General features: G+C 40.1%; 1 protein-coding gene across 5 annotated transcripts in view; it reads left to right on the top strand.

The window, feature by feature from the left end:
- The window catches only part of PCSK5 (proprotein convertase subtilisin/kexin type 5), a 226,911-nt gene that overhangs the window by 139,157 nt on the left and 62,007 nt on the right, over positions 1-25,747 (top strand). For all 5 annotated transcript variants that reach the window (XM_053408620.1, XM_053408618.1, XM_053408619.1 and 2 more), the window contains 10 exons: positions 4,492-4,609; positions 6,459-6,668; positions 12,966-13,102; positions 14,182-14,325; positions 15,451-15,553; positions 17,532-17,725; positions 19,727-19,811; positions 20,547-20,644; positions 21,361-21,490; positions 22,290-22,405. In XM_053408620.1, the coding sequence (XP_053264595.1) occupies positions 4,492-4,609; positions 6,459-6,668; positions 12,966-13,102; positions 14,182-14,325; positions 15,451-15,553; positions 17,532-17,725; positions 19,727-19,811; positions 20,547-20,644; positions 21,361-21,490; positions 22,290-22,405 (1,335 nt within the window). The remainder of the gene's footprint in view (positions 1-4,491; positions 4,610-6,458; positions 6,669-12,965; positions 13,103-14,181; positions 14,326-15,450; positions 15,554-17,531; positions 17,726-19,726; positions 19,812-20,546; positions 20,645-21,360; positions 21,491-22,289; positions 22,406-25,747) is intronic.

Below are 25,747 nucleotides of genomic sequence, written 5' to 3'. Positions count from 1 at the left end.
GCCATCATTCTCTTGATGGCTGAAACATATTTCTTCCATGACATGTTCTTACCAAGGCATATTTGAGAAATTAAGGAAGCAAGCTTCTAAAACTGATTTAAGCTGCAATCCTAGCCCCACCTGCCTTGGAGTAAGGACCATTGAATTCAGTAGGACTAACTTTGAGTAGACATGATTACTCTTGGTTACACCTTCCTAGGGATTCTATAGAACACTGTGAGACACTTTTGGGAAAACACGTTTAGGATTTCACTGTAACACAGGATGCGGAAGAACTGCCTTTTTCTGTGAAAAATGAATAAGAAGCAAGTAGGGAAAAGGAAAGAATGCCTTTCTTTTGAAAAGGGAAATCAGAGGAGTAAAACAGCAAAAACCTGAAGGAGTCTCAAACTCAACAAAGAGTCAATGAGAGCTGGCACCTGAAAGTGGGTCAGCATGCCTTTTCAGTGGGCTGATTAACTTGCTTGCATGGCAACGCTGTGCCTCAGAGCCGTTGCTCCTACCGATTTCAAGCCAGAAAACAGATGGAAAGAGCTGGAAATGCACCCATTGCTCCCCACAGTAATGGGAGATAAATGAGTGTGTGCGTGTGTGTGTCTTTATATTTGCTCCAGCTATGCGTGTTGGAGAATGGGCTGCTAGTATTCACTATGACTATTTAGCAAACAGTGTTTTTAAATTCCCATCAGCCAAATGAATTCTAATTATTCATTTTTTCAGCTCAGAAAACTACATTTTTACTTTCTAACTGCTTGAGATCTGGCTTATTTATAGTGTGCTTCAATAGAAACAGAAAGACTCCTTTTCAACCTGCTACTTCACCTCATACAACTTTTAGAATAATTAATAAAAGCTCACTCTCTTGCAAAAACAAGGGAACATCCCTTTTCTGTCCTTTCTTTGTAGGCCTCAGAACTATTGATCTCTATCTGCTATGGCTTACAACCCTAGGCGCTATGTCCCAGGGGCCCTGCATACTGTGGTTCACACAACATTTTAAATGTGGGGGCTGGGCACCCACAAAGCGCAGCACAGCTGGGCATGCACGCCATGGGGCATGCTCACACAACATCACCAGGCCCCGCTATGTGCACCTATGTCACCATACTCTGCTATGTGCACGAGGGATGTCAGCACGCCAGGGGTGTGATGACATGCCCCACATGCCCCGTGGTGTGCACACACACACCGTTGACAGACAGCCCCAGGCAGTGTTTTCTACATCAGGCAAAGACTTGTTTGTTTAGAGGTCATAGACTTTTCAACATAACTTTAGCTGATGTTAACTGCTGATTGGTTGACTGAGTTTTTATTATCTATCCAGTATGACAGTTTTGTGTTTAGCTGTTTTATGTGTAATTTTAATATTGTGTGCCACTCTGGCAACCCTTTTGCTGAAGAAAAGTCATACAAATAAATAAATTGGCAGTAATGGTAATCACAGTATTACAGCTGTTATCCCATGGGGAGTCAGTGAATCCCTTGTGTAGGAATAACCCAAGCAAGACTAGGGTCCCTTCTCAGATTAAAGACTATCTACATTTACCAAAACCACTGGAGTTACACCTCCCAGCACATCTTCAAAGTTTCCTAAAGATCCTGTAACCCACCAGGACTCTATTGAGAAGCAATGCTAGCACGTACACTAATTAATGACTTGTTGGGGCAAGGACATAGTTTATGGGGAGAGGGAGCAAGAAGCTGATCTGCTCTTTCCCCAAATCAAACATCTCCATATCCCTGTGGCAGGTTTGTGGTCTGCAAAGCACCGGTATTTCAGGCAGGGAGATATGGGTATCCAGTCTCCTTGTGACATACTTGATATCCGGTGGTATGGAGAACAGATTTGGGACTTCCTTTTCATAGCAGGAACACTGACATATGCAGGAGCACCAAAAAGATGGAGGGACTTTCCTTGCTCCGGCAACTAAGTGTGAGGTATAAGTGAGGCTTTCAGGGTTTACGATTGTTTATGGCAGAGGAACATAGCAAAAGTCAAAGAATGAGAGAAATAATCAAGCAGATGCTGTATAGCTCTTTCCTTTTCTATTTCATGCTAGCAATTTGGCAATACTTCATTGCACAATTGTATAATGGAGGTGAGGTGAAGCTGTGAATTCCCCTTGGGGTGGCCTGAGTCCGGATGGGGCTGCCATGATGAGCTCCTTCACTTCAAAATGTAGCACTCCATCACTGTCACAGGGGACCATTCTGTGTAGTCTAGAGAAAAACTAGGCTTCAGAACTGCACAGTTCCAATATTCTTTAAAGTAAGTGGATATTTCCCTCATTTACATTACCTAAACAGTCTAAAAGATTTACTTCTTTTGGACAGACAAGCTAGTTGAGAACTGCATCAGCAGGTGTCTGTCTTCCACATGCTTCTACCCTGCTTTTGTGAGTCACAGGTCACCTTGCTACTTGGCTCACAATGAGATCCCTTGCTACAATACTCACATTGATGTAAAAGTACACTTGAACATAATAAAGACATGTATTTAGAGCAGCAGAGAGCAGCGGTGGCCTTTGGTAGCACAGAAATAACAGTATTTCATCAGCCTTTTCAGGTAGAGCTTTGCAATTCATGATAAATAAAAGTATATATCCCACCCATTATCTTTCCAAGAAGTTGTTAATGCAATTGCATTTCTAACATGTTACCTGAAAGGAATCTTATAGCACTGCCAGAGGCTCCTGAAATTGATAATGTCAGGTTCAGCAACAGTAGCAATTCCAATTTAAACATATAAAAATGGATAACGTTTTAATGGTGTGGTCACATGAGTAAGCATATCTTTTTTGTCAGGATGTAGGGGATTAGCTGTTTTATCAACTCTGTAATGTTTTCCCAAATTGCTGTTATTTAGTCTGTGAAAATGATGGGCCTGTCTCAGTACCTGGAGCTGCTAGCCAAATCCATGTGATTGGGGCCTTTGAAGTATGAGCATTGCAGACAGCCAAATATCAGCTGTCTGGAATGGCTGCACATGGCCATCCATAATAGCACCACCGAGGCTGTTTTGATTTGGCTGGCAGGGGTCTAAATCACTTGTGTGCGTGCATTTTTGTTTAAAATGGCAGGGCACATGTTACTGCTACTCTTTGTTCATCACAAAAATAAAGTTCTGAAACATTAAGTGTACTGTCTATCAGCCATGGGAAGTTAATGTGGGTACCACAACGTCGGGCGGTAATCTTTTTCTCAGGAGTAAAAAGATAGACTTATTAAATAAAATACATTCAAAATCAAGTTGCCAATAGGAAGGTAGCTTTTTCTGCCCATAGCTTGAAGAGTGTGATGGAATCAGGGTGCTAGCTGAACTACGTATGCAATTCTTTTTTTTTAAATATTTTTTATTAACCGGCCAATCAAATCAAATTAAATCACATCACATAAATTCCAAATTACAAAGCCGAATTTTAAATTTTGTTGGGGGACCCATATTTCAAGATCCGAAGGGGGATTCTGATCATCTTCTTGCTACTGCATTAATGTCCAAATCAGTCCAAATCAATCCAAACAGAGTTCATAATTCTATCTAGTCTTGTCTTGCTGTTTCCACATCACATCTTGTTCATATATTTTCTCTTTTTTCTTTATGATCTCTTCTGATAGTCTCCTTAAGCCGATAAACACCAATAATAATCCTGTGTGAATTTTTCCGTTCTTCCGATCCTCAAATCGAGATGGTTTCCATATATCATCGCCTTCATAGAGTCCTAGAGCACATGATAACTTTGCATGATACATTATACAGCTAACATAAGCAAAACTCAGCTTCAAAAAAGTGAAAAAGAGCTTACAGTATAAATCTATACTATAGTCTATGCTGTATCATATTCAGAATTCCACACAATGGTGTTTGTGGATTCTGATTACGGCTTTTACTCCTTATAACATTCCAACATTTCATTCTAAAAGCTTGGGGAAAGCACCAGCTAAGGTGGGGCAGTGTTGCCCAAAGAGACTCAAAGATAATCTGGTTCACACACATGTGCTCCACCAGGCATTTTTCTATTGCTTTCTGGTATTATAGAATCTCAGGTGTAGGTCTGGTTGAGGCATCCAAGCAGAAACATTGCCGTTCTATAATTATCATTCTGCAAGCCACACTTTTGTTTAAACACTATCTCGGCATGCAGCCACATACAGAAATGTTAATGTGAACCAGGTGATATCCAAAGATTGCAGGCAGTCACTTCTGTGATCTTAGTTGCAATTTTTCCAGCTGCCACAAACTCTGTAATTACATTACAATCACATGGGGGAAATTGATTGCACATGTATCTGTGAATCAGACCCATATCTGACTTCGCCAGTTAACAATTGAACAATGAATTTAGATATGATTGGCAACTATATGCAGTATGGTTCTTGGCAATTAGGCGAGGGAGGAGAATTAAGAGGAATGTAGCAGTAATGTGTGTTGCGTTCTATGAAAGAGCATAGAATTACTTTGTAATTGTAAACAATTCTGTTTATGTTTTGCAGTTAGCCACCTATATGGATTTGGATTGATGGATGCTGAAGCCATGGTGATAGAAGCAGAAAAGTGGACAACAGTCCCTCCACAGCATGTGTGTGTTGAAAATACAGATCGGCAAATCAAGTAATGCTTGTTGAAGACGTTTGTTGACACATATGCATGCACATACATTTACTGTGGCTGTACATTGCAGCTTGTATTTGTTTGGCTTTCTGTAAGCTAATCCTAAGGCAATGGTTCTCAAACATTTTTTTTCCTACTGGGCATTTGAAGATTCTTGGCAGATCACTTAATTTTGTGCTTGTGTTTTACAAATCAAAGCACATATATAATAACTCATATTTTTAATTATTATTTCAGTGCCAACATTGCCATTGAAAATATCGCCATATTATGAAAACCATGGTCCCTAGGCCAGGGCCTTGTAGCCTGTGAGACTCACAACAAGCCAATATGATCAAGTGCCAAGTCAGCAATTAGCTTTTCCTCTGGGTGGAAGAGATGCAGAGAAAATACCTTCTCAGCTGCGGTTCCCCAATTGTGGAACATTCTCACCTGGGAGACGCACCTTTTTACATTTTAGGCGCCATGCCGTGCCATTCCTTTTCTTCCATGTGTTTGATTGTTGACCCTAACCTCTTTTTTGTAGTTCTGGATCTATTGGTTAGCTTTGATATACTAGATAACAAATTATATCATTAATATAATATGCTTTGTGTTTAATAATAATATATAGACATTTGAGAGGCATCCATCTAGTGACAGCACTCGGTACACTTCTACCTCACAAACATTTCTGGGTTTGGGTCCAAGATCTCTCTCACTCCCAGTCCATGTCGGCTCTGGCTATATGATCAGGGAGGTCTATGCATGTGCAGTCTGTACCATACATATGCTTTGCTCAGACCTGCAGTTGAATTCATGGAAGTCAGGACTAGAGGAAAATAGGTGCAACATAAATCCCTGCCCCCTTCTGTACATGCATTCACTGAGCTCACACAGGGAAAGGGAGGACTGCAGCAGGTATGATACCAGTTGTTTTTTGAATAAAGAAATATATTAAGGATATTTGTGCTGCTGTTCTGTGAATGTCAGTTTATGAAGTTTCCATTCAGACTGATTTTTTATTTTAATTAAATCCTTTGTTACTTTGATGAATACCGTACGGGTGCTGTGCCCATACACAGCCAGGTCCCTGTGGGGCTCAACAGACTGCTTCTTCACAGCATTGTGCTCCCTATGCATTCCATGCAGACACAGAGACAATGCCCCAGGATATTATGAGCAATGGCAATTTGTGCACAATTCTGCAGTCCTCCCTTTCCATAATTCAAAAATTATTTGTGGTCTGGATCTCAGGTTTCCTATCTCAACTTTTCTGTCTAAGGTGGTATTTATCAGGCCTAAATCTAATAATTCCAATCAAATTATAATGACAGCCTCATAGAGGCTTATAAAAGCCTGAGCCAAAAGTAAACTAGAACATATTTGGCAGAGAAACCAGTTTAATAATGTATAGAGCTTCTAACACCTTGGGGTTGGTTGCTGTTTCTACCCTTCACGTTTCCAAGCCTGCCTTGTTTTTTTGGTGGCCCTGGTTATAACTTTTGTTTTTGACAAGCTCACTTCCAAGGACAGTTACTGATTTACATGATATGGAATCTACCGTACGTCATAGTGCATGTATCTTTAGTTGTTTCACAATCTGGAACTTCTGTAAACTAATTGGCTTTCTTGTTAACTGTGGTGATGCTTATCTTTTAGCCTGTAGTACTATTTATGTGAGGGTATAATTGATTTCATCTAATGAATAGAATGTTAAGCTTACCCAGGCATGTAAAAAAAAAGTCCTGCTTAAGCCTATTTCAGTATCACCAAAATTCAATACACAGTTCAAGGATAAAAGTGATTTATAACAAATTATTTGTAGTATTCACTGGAGACCATGACTATGTTGATGTCTTTGAAACAGAACAATACGACCGGATAATATTCGTAATGGACCAGATAATGGTGTCCGTTCAATATACAAAGCGACAGGCTGCGCAGATAATGCCAATCACCATGTCATCTACCTGGAACATGTCGTTGTGCGCATCACTGTCACACATCCCCGGAGAGGTGACCTGGCAATTTATTTGACGTCTCCTTCTGGAACAAAATCTCAACTATTGGCTAACAGGTATAATAATCATATTCAACTTTCAGTCCAATAAGGGTTGACTGTCCAGGGTGTACCCAATTTAAATAAAGGCAACTGGAGAAACCGCTTAGATACTCGTGTCTTGGAGAGAATAAAAAAATGAAGTGGAATTGGAGATCTGCTGCCACTGTTAATATCAACAGGGCTAGAATAAGGCTGTAATCTTTAGCGTTGGGCGCAATAGATTTTGACAAATCCTTGAGGGATGAGATCATTGCAGAATACAGAGGAAGTGAAACAAGATCAATATTGCAAGACGATGGTTGATAGAGGAATAGCTGCTAATGACGTGCTGTTAAAGTTGTCCTTCCAAAATAAGGATAATGCCAGAGTGGATGTTCCAGCCTGTCATGTCTGACCTGCATGTTTCACACATGATACTATCATAAACCTTAGTTCCATTGTTGATCTTGTCTGTCTGTCTTGAGTTCTGGTGCTGATCAAGAGCGTCTAACTGGATATTTTATGAACTCTGATTTTTATGAGGTTGTTTTCTGGGGTAAGTGGACAAGTGGCCCAAGAATGCTTTAGCATAATCAGTTGGTTGGGTTTGAGTCAATGAAATGATGAAAAAGGCTTGTCTATTAATTTTAATGGTCTGGCTAGGGCTGTTGTCGCTTTAGAATTAATACCGCATAATGTGAGGACTTTTTCAGCGAAGTCTCCAGAGTTGTTAGCTTCTCGCATGACCAGGTCATGGGTGAACTTTTGTCCTTCAAACTTCAGTGGCACGCCCAAAATTCTGCACCCCTGCCTCTCGCCTTCCATTCTGTTCAATTCACTACATCATACTTGCAACACCCTTTGGCTTCCCCTAGACTCTGCGCCCAGTGAAGTACAACCCGTTGCACTGGCCTAAATCCACCTCTGAGCAGGTGACACTTCCACATGTGCAAGTTGCCAAGTCTCCCAAGTTCTGACAATTCCTTCCTCTCTCTGTTGCATGTCCCATATTGATCTGGAGAGTCTCTCAGCTGGAGAGCCAGTGTGGTGTAGTGGTTAAGAGCGGTAGTCTTGTAATCTGGGGAACCGGGTTTGCGTCTCCGCTCCTCCACTTGCAGCTGCTGGGTGACCTTGGGCTAGTCACACTTCTCTGAAGTATCTCAGCCTCACTCACCTCACAGAGTGCTTGTTATGGGGGAGGAAGGGAAAGGAGATTGTGAGCCGCTTTGAGACTTTTTAGAGTAGTGATAAAGCGGGATATCAAATCCAAACTCTTCTGCAACTGTTAGGATCAGCTCTAAAGAGTGCACAGACATGCATGGGGAGGAGGGGACAGGACAGCCACATTATGCATGCAACATGCTGCATGAAAAGTTTTGGATTGGAGCCTCAGTTAGCATACTTGCTTACAGCACCATCATTTCACTACTAACAGAATGTCAGATTTTGTGATCTTGCTTTGGTATAGCTGTTACATTTGGCCTAATCTGCTGGCTCTGCAAGCCTTAAACTACATTTTGCTTGGCTCTGTCCAAGTCTAGATAATACACAAAATAGAGAAATAAAAAGAAAGGTACATAAAGTTCAGCTTGCATCAAGTACATAAATTCAAATTGAAAACAATACATGGTTAAGTATTGGTGGGGAAGAATTATGCTCATGACTTCTAAGTCAACTTTAGAAGTGTTAAACTTTGCCTGTAGCATACCCTATGTTTGTCAGGGGTAATTGGCAGGTTTTATTTTAAGGTTATCCTCAGTAATATTGGAAAGGTAGGTCATCCGTGTCTCCCCCACCCCCATGCTTTCCTTTGAAGGACTGCAATACCTCAAGGACCCCTGACCCAGACCCTGGGATCATCATCTGAGGTTTTTCTTTGTGTCTCCACGCCATCAGAAGCCCAGAGAGTGGCCACACAAGAATGGGCCTTTTCTGCAGTGGCTCCCTGTTGTGGAATGTTCTCCTTTGGGAGGTTCATCTGGCGCCTTCATTATACATCTTTAAGCACCAACGAAAACATTCCTCTTCAACCAGGCCTTGGGCTGATTAATATTCTACGGCCTTTAAAATGTGTTTGGGAGGATTTGTTTTATTTTGTTTTTGTTCTAACTATTTATCTGTGCTTTTATCTTGTATTTTTATCTTGTTAACTGCTCTCAGATCTTCGGATGAAGGGCTGTATATAAATTTAATTTATTATTATTATTATTATTATTATTATTATTATTATTATTATTATTATTATTTCTGGTACACTCTTTTAAAAATGTCTAAAAGGATGCAAAAATAATGTTTACAAGGTTATTTTCTTTCTAAGTAACTGAAAATAAATGTGGTGGGCTGTTGCTGCTGTTGAAAATGTGCATCATCATTGTTCTGTAGAAAAGAGCTTGTTTGAATACAAAAATGCAAGAAGGATAGGATAAGCAATGCTTGAAAACATTGTTGCATGTTGTTAGCTTCAAGAATGCCTTGGCAGCAGATATCCCCTCTCCTTGGTCAGTGCTGTGTTGCTACTGACTCAGACACTTTTTTCAGACACAGTGAACCTTGGATACACATGATTAATAGCAGCAATTCACATGTTTTTACTGAAGTCAGAAAAATCATTGATTCATCATTAATCTTGTGGGTTTGATTTGGAAGTGATTATTGAGATTGCTTGAACTGCAAAGATGTATTTAACACTTGAACTCTTAAAACATAAACAAATCTTCATTGTGCATTTTATTAGACAGTTAAACTATTATATCAGACAGTGTTAGGGTTTTGTCTATGAATACTTCAATTTTTAATGGTGGTTACTCATTTTAAAAAACACCTTAAGGTAGTGAGAATGATAGTGTTTGCTTTTAGGTATGGGTTGGATTCTGTTGTCATTTGCTGGAGTCTTTGCATTGTTTGTAAAAGTTATGACAGTTAACACCTACCTTTTCACGTGGTTAGACTGGATATTCAAAGGACAGAACAGAAGAAAATAAGAGTAAAACGCAAGCTTAGAAAGGGAGAGGGATCACATACTTTCACTGCGACACATAGAATCATAAATTTGGAAGGCACCTTTAAGACCATCTGGTCCAACCCCCTGCTCAGTGGAGGAATTCCAGAGCAAGAACGTCTCCTTGAGGAGCTGTAGTGGAGGTGGCCCATCCCCATCCCTGGGCAATTGGTTCCATCGTCCATGTTCTTGTTACCAATATGTCTCTCCTGATGTTGAACCAAAATCTACCCTCCTATAGCTTAACCTCAATAGATCTAGTGCTGCCCTAAACTATGGTTTATTTAGCATAGTATTGTGAGAAAATAACTTTCAGCAGCTAGCAGCCCCAGTTGCAAGAAATGGAACATGCCATCTTCAGAGGCGATATACTTCTGAGAATCCGATCCTGTGGGCAGACAGGAGGGTGGGAGGGCTCCCACACCCTGCTTCTGAGTTTCCTCAGAATATCTTGCCAGCCCCTGCTGGAGTCCATGGAACTTTAGATTGATCCAGCATGGCAGATACCCTGACCATCCACTGAATTACTGAAAGCTCTTGATCAAACTATGAAAGCAAACAAGCAAAATGCACTGTTATCCCCTTCAGCCTGTTGTTTTTTTATGAGATGCTTGCTTTCCACTGTTCCATTCTATTTTTTTCAGTGAAAAATATAATTCTAAAAAGTATTCTACCCATTTTTAATGCTGTATAGCCTACGCCCCAACTTCTCTGTCTGAACTGGATGTTGACGAAACCTCCAAAAGGCCCTGAGTGTTTCTGTTGATATAATTGACAGAAACAAGTGCTGTTCCAATGCATTAGCATCATTCCAGGCAGGCTGGCAGTGAATAAAAAAATAAATAGATTCTATGGCTCTGGGGAAATAAGTATTGCTGAAGACTAGGAAACAGCAGCACCAGTAAGGAGATGGGGGGAAAACATTTACTTTTGTTTCTTTCAAACTGCAAAACAGTATGAAAAAGACACATTTTTTAAAGAACAGCTATTTTGCAATGTTCCAGGGCCCTATATTTTTATTGTATGTAAGGCAAAATGCAAAATACTGTTAATCAGGGGAATTGACACAGGTTTGTGGTGCAAATTTGCATAAAAATTGCATATGTAGTTTCTGAGCAAATTAAGATAGTGTGTGCTCAGGACTCACTAGTACTGTACAGTCGTACCTTGGTTGTCGAACGGAATCCATTCTGGAAGTCCGTTCGACTTCCGAAAACATTTGACAACCAAGGCATGGCTTCTGATTGGCTGCAGGAGCTTCCTGCACTCAATCGGTAGTCACAGAAGCCGCGTCAGACGTTTGGTTTCCGAATAATGTTTGCAAACCGGAACACTCACTTCCGGGTTTGCGGCATTCAGGAGCCAAAACGTTCGAGTTGCAAGGCGTTCAGGATCCAAGGTACGACTGTACTTCGCAGCATGCCAATCAACCTTGTAAGAAATGTAACAAAAGCTTCGTGTTGAAAGAATTTTTTTTTAATTTATTTTTAAGGAGCAGGGGCCTGAGATGTGGGGCCAGCAGAAAAGTTCTTGTGCTTGGGCCTTTAATAAAGAAGAAGGCATTCAAATTCAATATTGAGATTACTGTTGGTTTCCCTAATTTCATTGTTCAAGTTTTATAATACTCAAGGATTATAATAAAAAAAAAATCAATTGTCAGCAGCCCAAAGGTCTCAGGTTTCAGCAGTCCAAAGTTTTCAGTGTTACAAAATAAAGAGATTTGAGCAGTTTATATAATATTTCCCAAAAAAGTGGTGACGGAAAGTGTGACAGACATACCCACACTGAAGATGGGTAACCTGACTGCTATTATAGGTGTGTTATTTGATAAATATTTTCCTGTATTCCCACAACAGAGGTTTTTTATTAACTGTGGTAGTGTTTACTGTATGTAGAGGGGAACTTGTGACCAATTAAATCTCAACCAGCGAATCTAAATAAGGATGAGGCACTTTTAGAACAAAACAAGAACTTTATTTCCTCTCAAATAAGTTATTGCCTAGTGGTTACTTTTGAAAGTCAGAATACTTTGTTTAAAACAAACACTTGTTACAGAGATATTTTAGATAATAGAATTGAAAAGGACTCTGAGGGTCATCTAGTCCAACCCTATGTAATGCAGGAATCTCAACTAGATCAATGCATGACAGGTGGCAATTTTGGGAAAGGCAGGCTGGGGGTGCCATGTGGAGCGTGTCAGCTCAGCCCTGCAGAGCAGTGGCGTTGCTTGGGTTCCCATCAACACATGCACTCCCACTTACACGCACGCCAAAAACAGCCCCCAAAAGGGACAGAGTGGAATGGGGCAGGGGAATGGGGCAGAGAAATCCCCACTTATGCATGTCCTGTAACAGAACCCCAGTATAAGTGGCTTCCACGGGGAGCCCCAAAAAGAATGTGGTTTGTCAAAGGAGCCGTGGACTCAACAAGGTTGAAAACCACTGTTCTATGCTATTTAATATTTATATGAAACTCTTGGGAGCTGGCATGTGAAAATTGGGAGCATGGTGTCATCAGTGTACTGATGACATGCAACACTATCTCTCTATTCCATCAGAATCAGGAGAGGCTGAGAAGGTGTTGGACTCGATGGGAGGCCAAAAAATGAAGCTGAATCCTGTTGAGATGGAGGTGCTATTGGTGGGTAGTTCCCAGTCTGGAAATTAGGTGTACAACCTATTCTGGGAAGGGTTGCATCTGAATTTCAAGCTGCCACTGGAGTGCTTATGTCCTGCTTAACTGGACCACCAGTTATAGCTGTTCCTGGTCCAGGATAGGCTGGTCTCAATTGTCCACGCTCTGGCAGCCTCCCACTTTCATGTCATGTCATTCTTCCCAGGCTCTTTTTGTAGCATCCTATAGAATCATAGAGTTGGAAGGGACACCAAGGGTTTTCTCGTCCAACCCCCTGCAATGAAGGAATAACCCTGCATCCATTTCTCCTGGAAGTTGGGGACAGGAACTCCAATGTACATTTTAACTGGATCCAATACTGTAATTGGATTTATGGGCTTGCCTGGTTTCTTTAATAATATTACTTTATATAACATAAAACATTTGTGCAAAAGTATGTTCCTATTTGTTCTTGTATTTGTATTTTTATGTTAGTTTATATATTATATGTACCAGGTTCGTGTCTCCGCTCCTCCACCTGCAGCTGCTGGGTGACCTTGGGCCAGTCACACTTCTCTGAAGTCTCTCAGCCCCACTCACCTCACAGAGTGTTTGTTGTGGGGGAGGAAGGGAAAGGAGAATGTGAGCCACTTTGAGACTCCTTCGGGTAGTGATAAAGCGGGATATCAAATCCAAACTCTTCTCTTCTTCTTCTTTAAAAGGTTATTTGACCATTCCATGGAAGGGTTTAAAAGCTGGGAGTTTATGACAACTCATTGCTGGGGTGAAAAAGCAGCTGGTGACTGGATTTTGGAAATTTATGATACCCCGTCACAGCTAAGAAACGTCAAGACTCCAGGTACAAATTTTATAATTTTGTTAGTGATGTGCATTTAGGTTCCAGTGATAGAAAAGTCTCGTAGTAATAGTTGTAGTAGTATATTTATCAGTCACTTTAAAAAAAACGAACTCAAAGCTACTTACAAACACTAGAAAGAGATATAAAACTTTTTAAAATAATTGCACTTCCATGTTCCTGTTTCATTTGGGGTGACTTCAAAATCATTTTTCTGGTACATTTCATTTTAATGCATGTTTATAAGTTTTGGTAGCTGAGACACTGGGAGGATAGTAGGAGTAGTAGAATGAAAATAGTTGAATACAATAGATGTGTATCCTATGCGGGGGTTTATGTTCTGCGGATCCCGGCAAATCATGTATAGTCAAGACACACTGGGTTTAATGGTGGGTGAGATTACCAAAGTCTTTTTTCCCAGGTGCCTTCCCCCTTTCCACCCTCTTTTTATTTTGTGTGTGAGTAAATGCAGATATATATAGATTCACCAAACATGTAAAGCTTGAATGTGACAAGTTAAATGTGTGTAAATTGTGGGCTTACTGTATTCTCACCTTGGGAAATAATGACAAATTTTCCCTGCCATTTCCTTCCTTGTAAGCCACTCAGCCCTACTAGAGGTTCAGCTGTCCTCCCAACCCCCTGGAATTCCTTGGACTCTCTAAATCTTCTCCGGAGGGTTCTCCAGCCCTCTGGAGCAGGTTTAAGAGTGTGGGGTACTGCAGGAGGGGGGATAGTAGGAAATTGCTTGCATATGTGGCACTGGAAAACTACTGGGACATGCATGGAAGAAGACTAAATCAGAATCTCACTCAACATTGCTTAATGGACATTTTAAGGCCTATGTTATTGTGGTGCCGAGTAATTTCTTTCCTGCACTAATACTGCCATTGTTGACAGGTTTTTTCAGGTGGGGAAAGGAGCGATTTTATTTTTTGTATTGGTGTTATTAGTATTAATTATAACTATTAAAATGTTTGTTACATTTTTTCCGTTTACAGCTCAGTCTATGATACAAATATAGAAAATAAATTTAGAAAAAGTATTTTCCACATCTCATGTTTTTCATATGCCTCACCTAGGTAAATTGAAAGAATGGTCCTTAGTACTTTATGGCACTTCTGTTCAGCCTTATTCCCCAAGAAATGATTTCCCAAAAGCCGAACGAGTGCGCTCAAGTCCAATAGAAGACCCTACAGAAGATTATGGGGCAGATGACTATGCAGGTAATATGAAGCAGAATGTTTCAGGTGTGTCTGCCTCAAATATGCCCACCAATATACTAGTGTAAAAGATTAGCAGTCCCCTTTTCTCTTGCTTTTACATAATGCTATTAATGTCATGTCCTGGTTCAAGAAACCTTGGATAGTGACTCTGGCTAAAGATCTTTTTTTTTCAATATACTTTTTATTAATTTACAACAAAAATTATACATTTTTAACCAAATTTTCACAAATTATACTTTTGAGACTTCCTTCGATTTTTCTGGTAATCATCCATATATACTCCTAACTATAACGCATTTCCTTTTTTGCATTGCCTTTTAACTTTCACCTTTTCCAATATGTGTTTTCCGAAACAATACATCTTAACCTTTACAGTGCTTCTTGAAACCCCACTAGCGTTGTTTGTGAATCACATAAATTTTTCAGATAATCTACAAACTTCCCCCAATGTTCGATGAACTTTTGATTTTTAGAGTATCTTATTTTTCCAGTCAATTTATCTAGCTCCGCATAGTGTATTAGTTTCATTCTCCAATCTTGGATTGTCGGTGTATCTTCCTGTTTCCACTTCTGGGCTAGTAAAATTCTTGCTGCCACAACTGCATACTGGAATAGCTTACAGTCTTTCCTTCTTATTTCTTTCCCTGTGATTCCTAAAAGAAAAGCTTCTGGTTTCTTAACAAAAGTATATTTTAGCATTTTTTTTAATTCATTATATATCCCTTCCCAGAAGTTCTTAACTTTCTTACATTCCCACCACATGTGATAAAATGTTCCCTCCCTTTCTTTGCATTTCCAACACTTATTATCCGTTTTGTACATTTTGGCTAATTTGACAGGTGTGATGTACCATCTATAGAACATTTTCATCACATTTTCCTTCAATCCCATGCATGCAGTGAATTTTAAATTTTCCTTCCATAGTTTTTCCCAGTCTTCAAAGATCAGTCAGGGTCTGGTTCAGAAATCCAAAATTCCCCACAATACATATTTCCAGTTTTGATTTATTTTTTTATTATTATTCACTTCCAAAGCAAATACATAAGACCAAATAGTTTCTAACAACTCCTTTGAAGTAAAGACAAATGGTGATTTGCTTTCTCCCTCCCGCTGCTTTCGCCAAAGGTCCATGCAATGCCGAGTGCAGCAAAGTAGGATGTGGTGGCCCAGGACCAGACCACTGCAATGACTGCCTGCACTACTACTACAAATCTAAGAACAACACGCGGTAAGACAGTATATTGCCCCACAAAATTATTAGATTATACTGAATATCTTTAACTTACTTGACAAACCATTTTGAATCTTAGCAAAATTCTTATTCAAGATACTTTTACATTTTCAGCATCAGTAGGCTTCAGAGACTAACTATATGTTACATGAATGTGTGCACATTAAAGCACATATTAAAAGTGATTCAGGGTATTTAAAAAAAACAAAACCTGCAGCTTTAGGATGTGAAATTTGGAGTAAAGAAGTAGGGGGAGGTAATATATTATTTCCTCACTTGCTATTACTTTTCTCCAAACAGATACAACACATCACATGGCTGGGATGGGACTTAGGACCCTCATTTTATGGTAGTCCCGATCTTTCCTGGAGCAAAGTTTCCAAAACATGTAGCTGGTAGACTTCCATTTGATGCCTTGGCCATTGACCTACAGTGTCTCCTGGGGCTCTATTCTGCTTCCTTGGGTGAAGCCGTCCAAGTTTTGGGAGTTTGGGGTCATCAGTATGCTGATGGTGTCCCACTCATATATCTCCTTTCTATCTCAGGACAAGGAAACAACTGAAGTTGTGGGTCGGTGTCTGGCATCCGTTACTGTCTGCGTGAGGGTGAACAAATTAAAGTTTAATCCAGACAAGACTGGAATGGCAGATCAGGGAATAAGGGTTCAACCATGCTAGGATTTGCTTACACTGCACTTGAAGGCTCAGGTTCATAGCTTGAGTTTTCTTCTGAATCTATTCATAAGTCTAGATCTCCAGATTTGGCAGTGGTTTTTGGACAGTTCACACTAGTGTGCCTACTATACCCATTCCTAAAGGTGTCAGATCTGGCCTTGGTTATATATACATGCCTTCGTTATATATAATTGGAATACTCTTTGAACAATGTTTGGAACTTTACCCAATTTAGATTTCTGGAGCCAAACTGTTAACTGGGGGAAGTTATGTAGGGAGCATGTGATTCCTAAATTACTATTTCTGTTTCTGGGAACAATTCAAAGTGCTGGTTCCAACCTAAATGTATTGAGACCAGTTTATGACTTTCCCATACAAGCCTGCTGAGAGATCTCCAAGAGAGGCACTTCTCTCAATCCTGCCAATATCTGAGAATGAGGAGGGACATGAGAAAAGACCTTTCTCCATGGTAGTGCCTAAGCTGTGGAACTCCCTCCCTAGAGATGCCCACTAGGCGCCATGTCAGATGTCCTTCAGGTGACAACCTGTTCATTTTGACAAGCCTTTGGCTTTGTGTCTTTACTAGGTTTTATCTGCCCACCATTTTATTTTAGTTAAGAATCCTGGTTGCCTTACAAATGTTTTATTATATTTGTATTGATATTGATGATATTGATATTACTGTCATTGGTTCTATATGCAGAAAGAGAGGATACAAACTGAAATACTTTTAAAAATGTTAAGGAAGGGGCTTGGCAATTAATGGGCAAAAGATAAAAGCGAGTGAAGAATCTTATCTAGACACAATATTCAGGAGTTTGAGCCTTCATGTGATTAGGGTTTGGTAAGGGGAGAATGGGGACACACCTGGTAGGCCCACCCTCTCTGATGCATTGATGTCAGTCGGTCTCTTCCCTTCCACTCATTAGAGACTGAAGATCTGCAGAAGGACGCCTGCTCTACATGCCGAGGGTCCCTCTATAATTTTTAAACCTGATCATACAAGAGCCTACGGGCCTGCTCTAGGCCATTTGCCTTCTAACAAAGTGGAGGGTAGCAGGACCGGTAATTGGGGTGTGACAGTGGAAGTAGATTCAGTGAGCCTACCTTCCCTTATCGTGTCAGGACTAGGACAGGGTTTTGGACACAAATGAGACTGGCTTGGTTTGTGCCATCCCTGGTTGTAGTCTCTGCTTCCATAAACAAGAGGAGAGCCACTGTTTTAATCAACGCAGTTGCTTTTTTCCTGCCAAATTCATTGATAATTCTGACTCAGTCTTTTATTATCTTGTACAATGAAGAATCTGTGTTCCCAACTGTCCTCCTGGTCACTACAGCGCCGACAAGAAACGCTGTAAAAAGTGCTCACCCAACTGTGAAACATGTTTTGGAAGCCACAGTGATCAATGTAATACCTGTAAACCTGGTTACTATATCAATGAAGAGTCCAGGAATTGTGTTACCAGCTGTTCAGATGGGTTTTACCTGGATAATAGTAAGTATTTAAAAACAAAACCCTGTTATAATATTGGAAATAATTGGAAATCTTCAAGTTGCCATTAATGCATACAGTGGTACCCCGCAAGACGAACGCCTCGGAAGACGAAAAACTCGCTAGACGAAAGAGTTTTTCGTTTTCTTAGGCGCTTCGCAAGACGCATTTCCCTATGGGCTTGCTTCGCAAGATGAAGCTTGCCCCGCAAGCTCCGGGGATAGCGGGGAAGCGCAGCGCGCCTTCCCCTCTGTCCCCGGACCTGTTCTGAACGCTGGCGGCGGGGAGAAGATTGCTTCTCCCCGTTGCCAGCCCCGCAAGCTCCGGGGACAGAGGGGAAGTGCAGCGCGTCTTCCCCGCTGTCCCCGGACCTCTTCTGAAGGCTGGCGGTGGGGAGAAGAGCCCTTCTCCGCACCGCCAGCCCCGCAAGCTCCAGGGATAGCGGGGAAGCGCAGCGCGTCTTCCCCGCTGTCCCCGGACCTGGTCTGAAGGCGGTCTCCATAGGAACGCATTAATTGATTTTCAATGCATTCCTATGGGAAACCGTGCTTCGCAAGACGAAAAACTCGCAAGAAGAAAAAACTCGCGGAACGAATTAATTTTGTCTTGCGAGGCACCACTGTATTAAGGCTGATGATATTTATTAAACCATTACATACTGCCTTTCCATTTCAGTTTGAACACTCAAGGCGCATATCAGAATTCTAAAAATACCACTGAATAAACACATAAAAATAAACACATAAAAACAGATAACAGCAATAAAAAAAAACAACAATCATAATATAAAGGAAATCTGGCATAATACAGTCAGACATCAGGGACCACGAAGAAATTAATTTCAGTTCATATTTAAAGGTGAATTTCTAAAGCTTGCGCTTCCCGAAATAAAATGAGAACCAAAACACAGTCTTCTTTCAAAATTTGTACTAATCAAAATTCTCCAACCAAACGATGTCTACAAATATGCATTTATTGAGACGAAGTTTGTATAAAAATTAGCATATTAGTGGAAATAACATACTGAACACCGTGAGACTGAGTTCTAGGTAAACATGCGTGGGATGTTAGCCTCTCTTTTTATGCCCAGGACATTTCATTCTACAATGGCCTTGCCGCCCCCCTACCACATTTCTGGTTCCCCCCATTGTTTCTCTTCTTTTCATATTGTTTTTGTAAAACATACTGATTTTAGTTCCTCAGTCAGGGTGGTTATCTTTATGTCTGCAGCACTGATGCCAACTATTCAGAAAATAGGAGCTTTTACACACACAAGAAAGTTCCCCGTGATAATGAATGTCTACAATCTACACTTTAATTCTGTACAGCATCATGTACATATTTTTAATAATAATAAAAATTATTACATGGATATGTATACAAGAAGTTTATTTCTACAGGACCCAGTGGTTATGTGCTATGAAGAACAGCAAATAAAGTCTAATATTTTATATTTTTTATAAATGTAGCTTGTTATCTTTTGGCATTACTGAAAAGGTTTACTACAACTCAATGAGGAAAAGTTTACAGAATTGACCCCATGTTAAAATCATTTATATAATCAGATAATAGAAATTATTTGAATGTTAGTACTTCAGCAGCACAGAATATTACTGTATTGGCCTGAATATAAGCCTCACATTTTCCCCAAATTCTGACCGTGAAAAGTAAAAGTGCAGCTTAAATTTGCAACCTTACAAAAACTGGCTTTTATGATATCGCTGCTGAAACAAACATACGGTAAAATGGAAGGGGTGTGAGTGCCTGCGGAATTTTAAGGGAACTGCCTATATTCGGGTATTGTCTTTTTTTTCTTTCCCCCCCTTGAATTTTAAAGGTGCTGCTTATATTCAGGTGTGGCTTATATTCGGGCCAATACGGTATATTTTATTCAGCTCCTATTTGTGGTATCACATTAGGAGTAGCAATAAGCAAGGAGACAAAAAGATATTATTGCATGTAATCGAACTGGGTTCTTTTCGTTGTGTTCCTTTTTCTTTTCAGATAAGATTGTATGCCGTAAATGCAGTGAAAACTGTAAGACATGCACTGAATTTCAAACCTGCACAGAATGCAGACATGGCCTAAGGTAAGGAAATGATAGATTGTATTCAACATGGTAGCAAGGAAAGTTAAATAATATTATTTAACCTTCACATTACAATCTGCTGAAGTGTAATATTCATTATATGTGTAATCATGGCCAACACTGAATAAAAAAAATGAAAAGCTGAGGAAAATGAAAGCTGTGGTCCGTTTAATATACAGTGCCTGCATTTGCATGTCAAAGTGGGCCATAAATCATGGCTTCCTGTGAATGAGCAGCATGTTAGCACATGCTCTTGACTTGATCCTGTTTCATTCTACCCTTCCTAACCAGGAGCCTTGATTCCCATAATGAGCAAACCAAAAGTTGTGGTTTGTTTCTCTCTAAACAAACTTCAGTGGTAAGCCAAAATTTGTTCTTGTATTTCCAATCATGGCTTGTTTGGGTTTACACATCACGTTAATGCAAGGCCTGTAATTTGTTGCTGCTGGCGCCAGGACAGGCAGAACAAAATTCAGCAGAGTGCAGCACTAGCATGCTACTCGTTCATGGTATAAGTGTGGGAGCGGAGAAAGACTTGCTTACAGAAAGCCTCTGTAAGCGAGTCATTTCCCCAGACTGACCCTGTACTCACGGCGTGGTACTGAACACAAGTGTTCCTCAGAGTAGATGGATTTGTTTGAACATTAACAATATGTTAACTATTGCCAAAAAAATCCATACAGAAGTGCCACATGCTAATCAGCATTTTCTAATTCTGCTTGTGTATCTCTGTAGTTTACTAGGATCCAGGTGTGTCATCCGCTGCGAAACAGGAAAATACTACAATGGCAGGGACTGTGAGCCATGCCATCATTCCTGTGCTTCTTGTGCAGGTACCTCTGATATCTTTTCATCAATGTTCAATCCTGTAATGGTTATAGGGGTTGCTTGTGCGTAAGTTACTGCCACTCTGGGCTTGGTTGCCTGGTTAAACCCTTCTTGTCTGGACAGCCATTAGCTCCGTGGCTGCTCAGTCACTAGCAGAATCCGTCAGTGGGCGTTTCTTGAATTTCTTCCAACACAGAAGTTCCTTGACACCAAGTCTCCTCCTACTCTCCCTGCGCGAAAGTCTTCTGCGCAGGGTGGGCGTGGGCAGCGGAGGATCTGTGCTCTCCCCGCTGGTCTCCTGCGAGGAGTCCTGGAGCCTTTCCACCGATTCCCCCATCCGCCCCCCTTCACCCCTGGTGTTACGCTGATTGCCTTCCCCAGCAGATGGGCTGCCTATCCAGCATCGCTCGAGAGCCTTGCCTCCTCCTCTAGCTCCGATGGCAGTTCCCTGACAAATCCCTTCTGCGATAAAAGGGCGGGGGGGAGATTTTTTGTAGGCTGTTAATTAGCTACTTCTTCCGGTGCTAGAACCTTTCTGTACTTATACTTGGCTTCATTTTTTAAATCTTTTTGAAATAACTTTTCATTAAGTACACAGTCCTATTCAATGTATTTCCAGTAGTCATTCATACTTCTATGTGCATAGTATAATACACATCCATTGTCTCTATGCTCTGCTGCAAATTTGTCAATATGTTACCTTGTTCTATTGACTTCTGAGGTCCAGGAGCAGACGCTTGCATAAATTGCACCGAAGAGTATCTTATGGAGAATGGAAGGTGTGTGCTGGCTTGTAACAATGGCTACTACTTTGATCACTCGCTAGAAAATGGATACAAAACTTGCAAAAGGTAAAAAGTATTCCTCAAAAATCAAATGCATCTATTTAATATGTAAACCATAACTAATTGGAGAATATAGTTCTGGCAATATGATACTATTATTTAGTGAAGTATGACAATCAAGCAAAACCTTCAGACATAAATTTAATACTTGCTTTTCTTGTGAGTTCTTTGTGTAATTCCTGTATTTGTAAGATTTGATTATGTGCTAGAAGATAAGTTTTATGCATCACATTCATGTCCAGGGATAGAAAAAAAGAGCTGGCAGTGCTTTGGAAGAAATGGAGACTTTTTTTCTCCATAGCCAAATTAATGCTAGCTTTTCACCGAAGGAGACTTCAGCAGTCAGCACTATAGGGTGACCGTAGTAAACTACTAGACTTCAGGAAACTTACTCATCTGGCTCCAGCACTCAGCAGTCTTATGCTATTCTCCTTTGGAGAAGAATTTCCCAACTGTTTATCTCTCTTCTACCCACCCACCATTTTCCGTCTTCTATCTTTCACAATTGTTTCCCAAGATAATGTATATAAAGTGTTTTAAACATCCACAAGAGCTATATAAATGCTTATTATTTTATTCCATCCATCCGTCTTGCAATGGGCCCATGAGATTCCTTTCCACTTTTAAAGCGCCTTGGGGTTCTTCCACCTATATACACATGTCATTTATTTGTCACATTTGTGACATATTCCACTTTCTGTACTTAGCTTCAGCACCTCTTGATATGAAATGAAGGAATCAAACAGTTTTTGATACTGAGACAATGTGATTAACCATATATTTAACCTACTGTCTTTTCATTAAGATGTGATGCCAGCTGTTTTGGGTGCAGTGGTCCAGGAGAGAAAAACTGTACAAGTTGTCCAAATGGCTATATCTTAGAAACAGGTCTCTGCACAGTTGGTCTAGTCTGTAAAGATGGTAAGTAATTTTACCTGTTTCTGTCTTTTTCCAAATTCTTCACATCTGTTTCATATTACATAACCGTAGTAGACTCAATTAATTATGGTTTTCAATTCACAAGAAAAGAATGCATGTGCTACTATTTATTTTTTTCATTTGTAACATCCATAACTTGGGCAGCTCTTTACAAATATTTAGCAATATTATAAACTAAAAGCAGTCTGGGTGGTAGAGATCTTCTGCAGCAGAGGAACTGAGCCTTGCTGGGCTCACACCAGCCAGCAAAAAAAGTGAAACCACATCACACACTTTGTTGTTGTTGTTTGCCTTGCCCTTCCACTGAAACAACAGTTCTGCAGGGTGGAAGAGGGAGAATCTGAGGCAGAAGAATCACCAAAGCTCTCCCATGGTTTCTTGGGTGCCTCCCTCATTTCCCCTTCCATTCATTCCATTGGGATCTACTCTTATTGTCCCTGGAAATACAGGATTGTATCCTAAAGTAATAATCTATTTTTATTTATCTCTTTAAATGCCATGATTCACAAAACAAGAAGCAGAATCCATGAACAACATTCCATAAAATAGTAAATGTACTTGTGGGAGAGGCTGAATGTTATTTTTAATTTTTGGAGTCTTAAAGGGAGCTATATAAGGGGGTAACAAGTGGGAAATGGGGACTGATATATCTTCTGAGAAATGCACATTTGCTCTAATTAATAAACCACACTCTGGCCAAATACTATTGTACAAATATTTTGTACATTTTTCTATATATTCATCCATCAAATTATAGGTGCCCCGTGTCTATTTTTACTGCAATACAGTAGAAAAATAAGTTATGAAAATGTGATTACTGACATTTCTGAGTGTCATCATCTATATAGTGCCTGCTATCCCTTTATTATTGATTTTAATTTTAATGTGTTTTTTACCCAAAGACTGTTTATGAGTAAACTATCATTCATTGAGTGAAATGTTTTTCCCCCAAAATACAAATGTGCTTCTCAAAACACATTTGGGGATCTTAGCTGGGATAATGCTGGACAACTATATATGTTTGGTTGTGAGGGTCCATCCAAATTCCAGTATATATTTCTGCACTAGTCTAAAAATTGAAGGACAGATTTCAGAAGACATCAAGGGCTAGAGGATAGAATTTTGCATACTATTTAAAATAAGTAAATTATCAAAGTGGACATCTGACCAGTGATCATCAGTAGCATTCACCCCTGTGGAATGATGATGATTCCCACCATGTTCATTTTCCTGGCTTTTTAATCCAGAGGAGTTACTAGTAAAATTCTCTTAATTGCATCAGCAGCACTACCTATAAATTACCCAAACAGTTTGTATGCTGACCATATTACTTTTTGCTAAATGGGTATCCTTATTCCGTCAACTCCCTGTGCTACTTTCTTCAAGGCCTCAATCCCTTGTGCAAAGATAGTGTATAAGACAAAAACAAACTATCTGAGAAAAGCAAGCAAATTGTGCCTCCTTTCACATATTTCACGCTTTTTAGACTATGCTGTGATGCACAGCCCAGAAATCTTAATCAAATGTTTACTGAAGACTAAGCTTACAGTAGTGGAAAAAGTACTGGTTCCTGTAAACAATGTCCATTCTGGTTGACTTTATCAGCATTCAAAGTAAAGTGTGTTGGAACAGAGTTGCACAATGGAGCAGCCCATTCCTGTGGATTCTGTTAAGTTCACCGCAGTTTTGCTATTCCTTTTGATTAGGGGAGAAAAGCTCCATGGGAACTCTAAAGCCGTTTGACAAACAGTGCCAGGTTACTAGATTTCCTAGATTACTAAGGAAGCCTCAGCTGATTGGCATGACAGAATAACGTATTTTAATGGTGGCTCGTGTGTGGATTGCCCCCTTGTCTTCAGACACCCATGCCTTTCACCCCAAATCGCCTGCTTTTTGTTCCCCGTTTCTGTGAACCAGCTGCTTTTGTGTCTTACCAACATCCCCTTATCCTCTACTGTGGGGCTGTGGGACACCTGCTGGCAACTTTCCCTTCTAGCTCTGATGACTCCACTACCCTTCCCAAGTGTCTTCTCCTATTTCATGATTTGTATCCAGTGACAATTTCCTCCAAACTGAAAATTTCACCTTTCCAGGTTCTACCTCACATTCTGCCTTCCCCTTCCCTAGATGCTCTTAGAGCCACTTCACACTTTACTCAAGAGTCATACTTTTTCTCCAGTTCCTGTGATCTTGGGGGGCAGAATGTTAAAACTATTGTTCAGCTAATTTTAATCTTTTTCGCTAGGATCAGTGAGTAACCTTACAATGCATCAATGCAGATACCCTATATTTGTATATAATTAGTATATTTAGACAGTCTAAATGGGTCATTTGTGAATGATGTGAATAGAACAAACATACACCACTCTAAAAATGACTGATAAACTGAGATTTGGTCAGTGCTGTTTTTCTAGAAAGTAGGTGCCAGAACTGACCATGAATGTTTCCCTTGTTCTCTAATGATGACAGTGGTGCCCCCCTGAGTTGTTCCGGCTGGAAAAAAGCCCTGCATTGGGCTATGATATATTTTTTATGATACTCTGTCAGTGTTGTGTTTGGTTTTAAAAAGCTCTTAGTCATGTTCATGAATTTCCATATTAATGTTTCCATATTTTTATAAGCTCTTCTGGAAGAGCAGAATATAAATGCTAAATATGTAAATGAAACTAGGCTTTAGCTTGTGAACCATTTTTGTGCAAAGTATTTTGACTTAAAGTTGCACCAGCCACCTGCAGTAGACAGCTTGCAACCTCCGTAACAACACATGGAAGCATTACTGAAAGTAGGTTTCTGTTCTACATACAGTGGTACCTCGGGTTACATACGCTTCAGGTTACAGACTCCGCTAACCCAGAAATAGTGCTTCAGGTTAAGAACTTTGCTTCAGGATGAGAACAGAAATTGCACGGCGGTGGCAGCAGGAGGCTCCATTAGCTAAAGTGGTGCTTCAGGTTAAGAACAGTTTCAGGTTAAGAACGGACCTCTGGAACGAATTAAGTACTTAACCCGAGGTACCACTGTACTTCATATTGATTGCCACTAATGCTGAGCTTTAAGAAAACAAAACTCCTGTGAAGACCTTTTATTTTTCAGGGATGGATTATTTTCAAGTATGATTTGCACTTTCTCACATTCTATAGCTCATTTTTTGATACTTTGTCACAAGAAATTCTAAACTCTTTTCCCCACTCATACACAAGGCATAAAACTGCTGAAACTAAGCAGCACTGATATACTGTAATGCTAATGTAACTGGGTGAGCATTAGAGAGATGCGCTTAATATCCTCCAATTCTGCCAAAGTTTGCAATTGTGGAGCAAGCTT

This window comes from Podarcis raffonei, chromosome 11 (genome assembly GCF_027172205.1).
Source record: "Podarcis raffonei isolate rPodRaf1 chromosome 11, rPodRaf1.pri, whole genome shotgun sequence".
NCBI lineage: Eukaryota > Metazoa > Chordata > Lepidosauria > Squamata > Lacertidae > Podarcis > Podarcis raffonei.
Note: the sequence above shows the minus strand (reverse complement) of the source record. Positions and strands in the feature narration are given on the sequence as shown.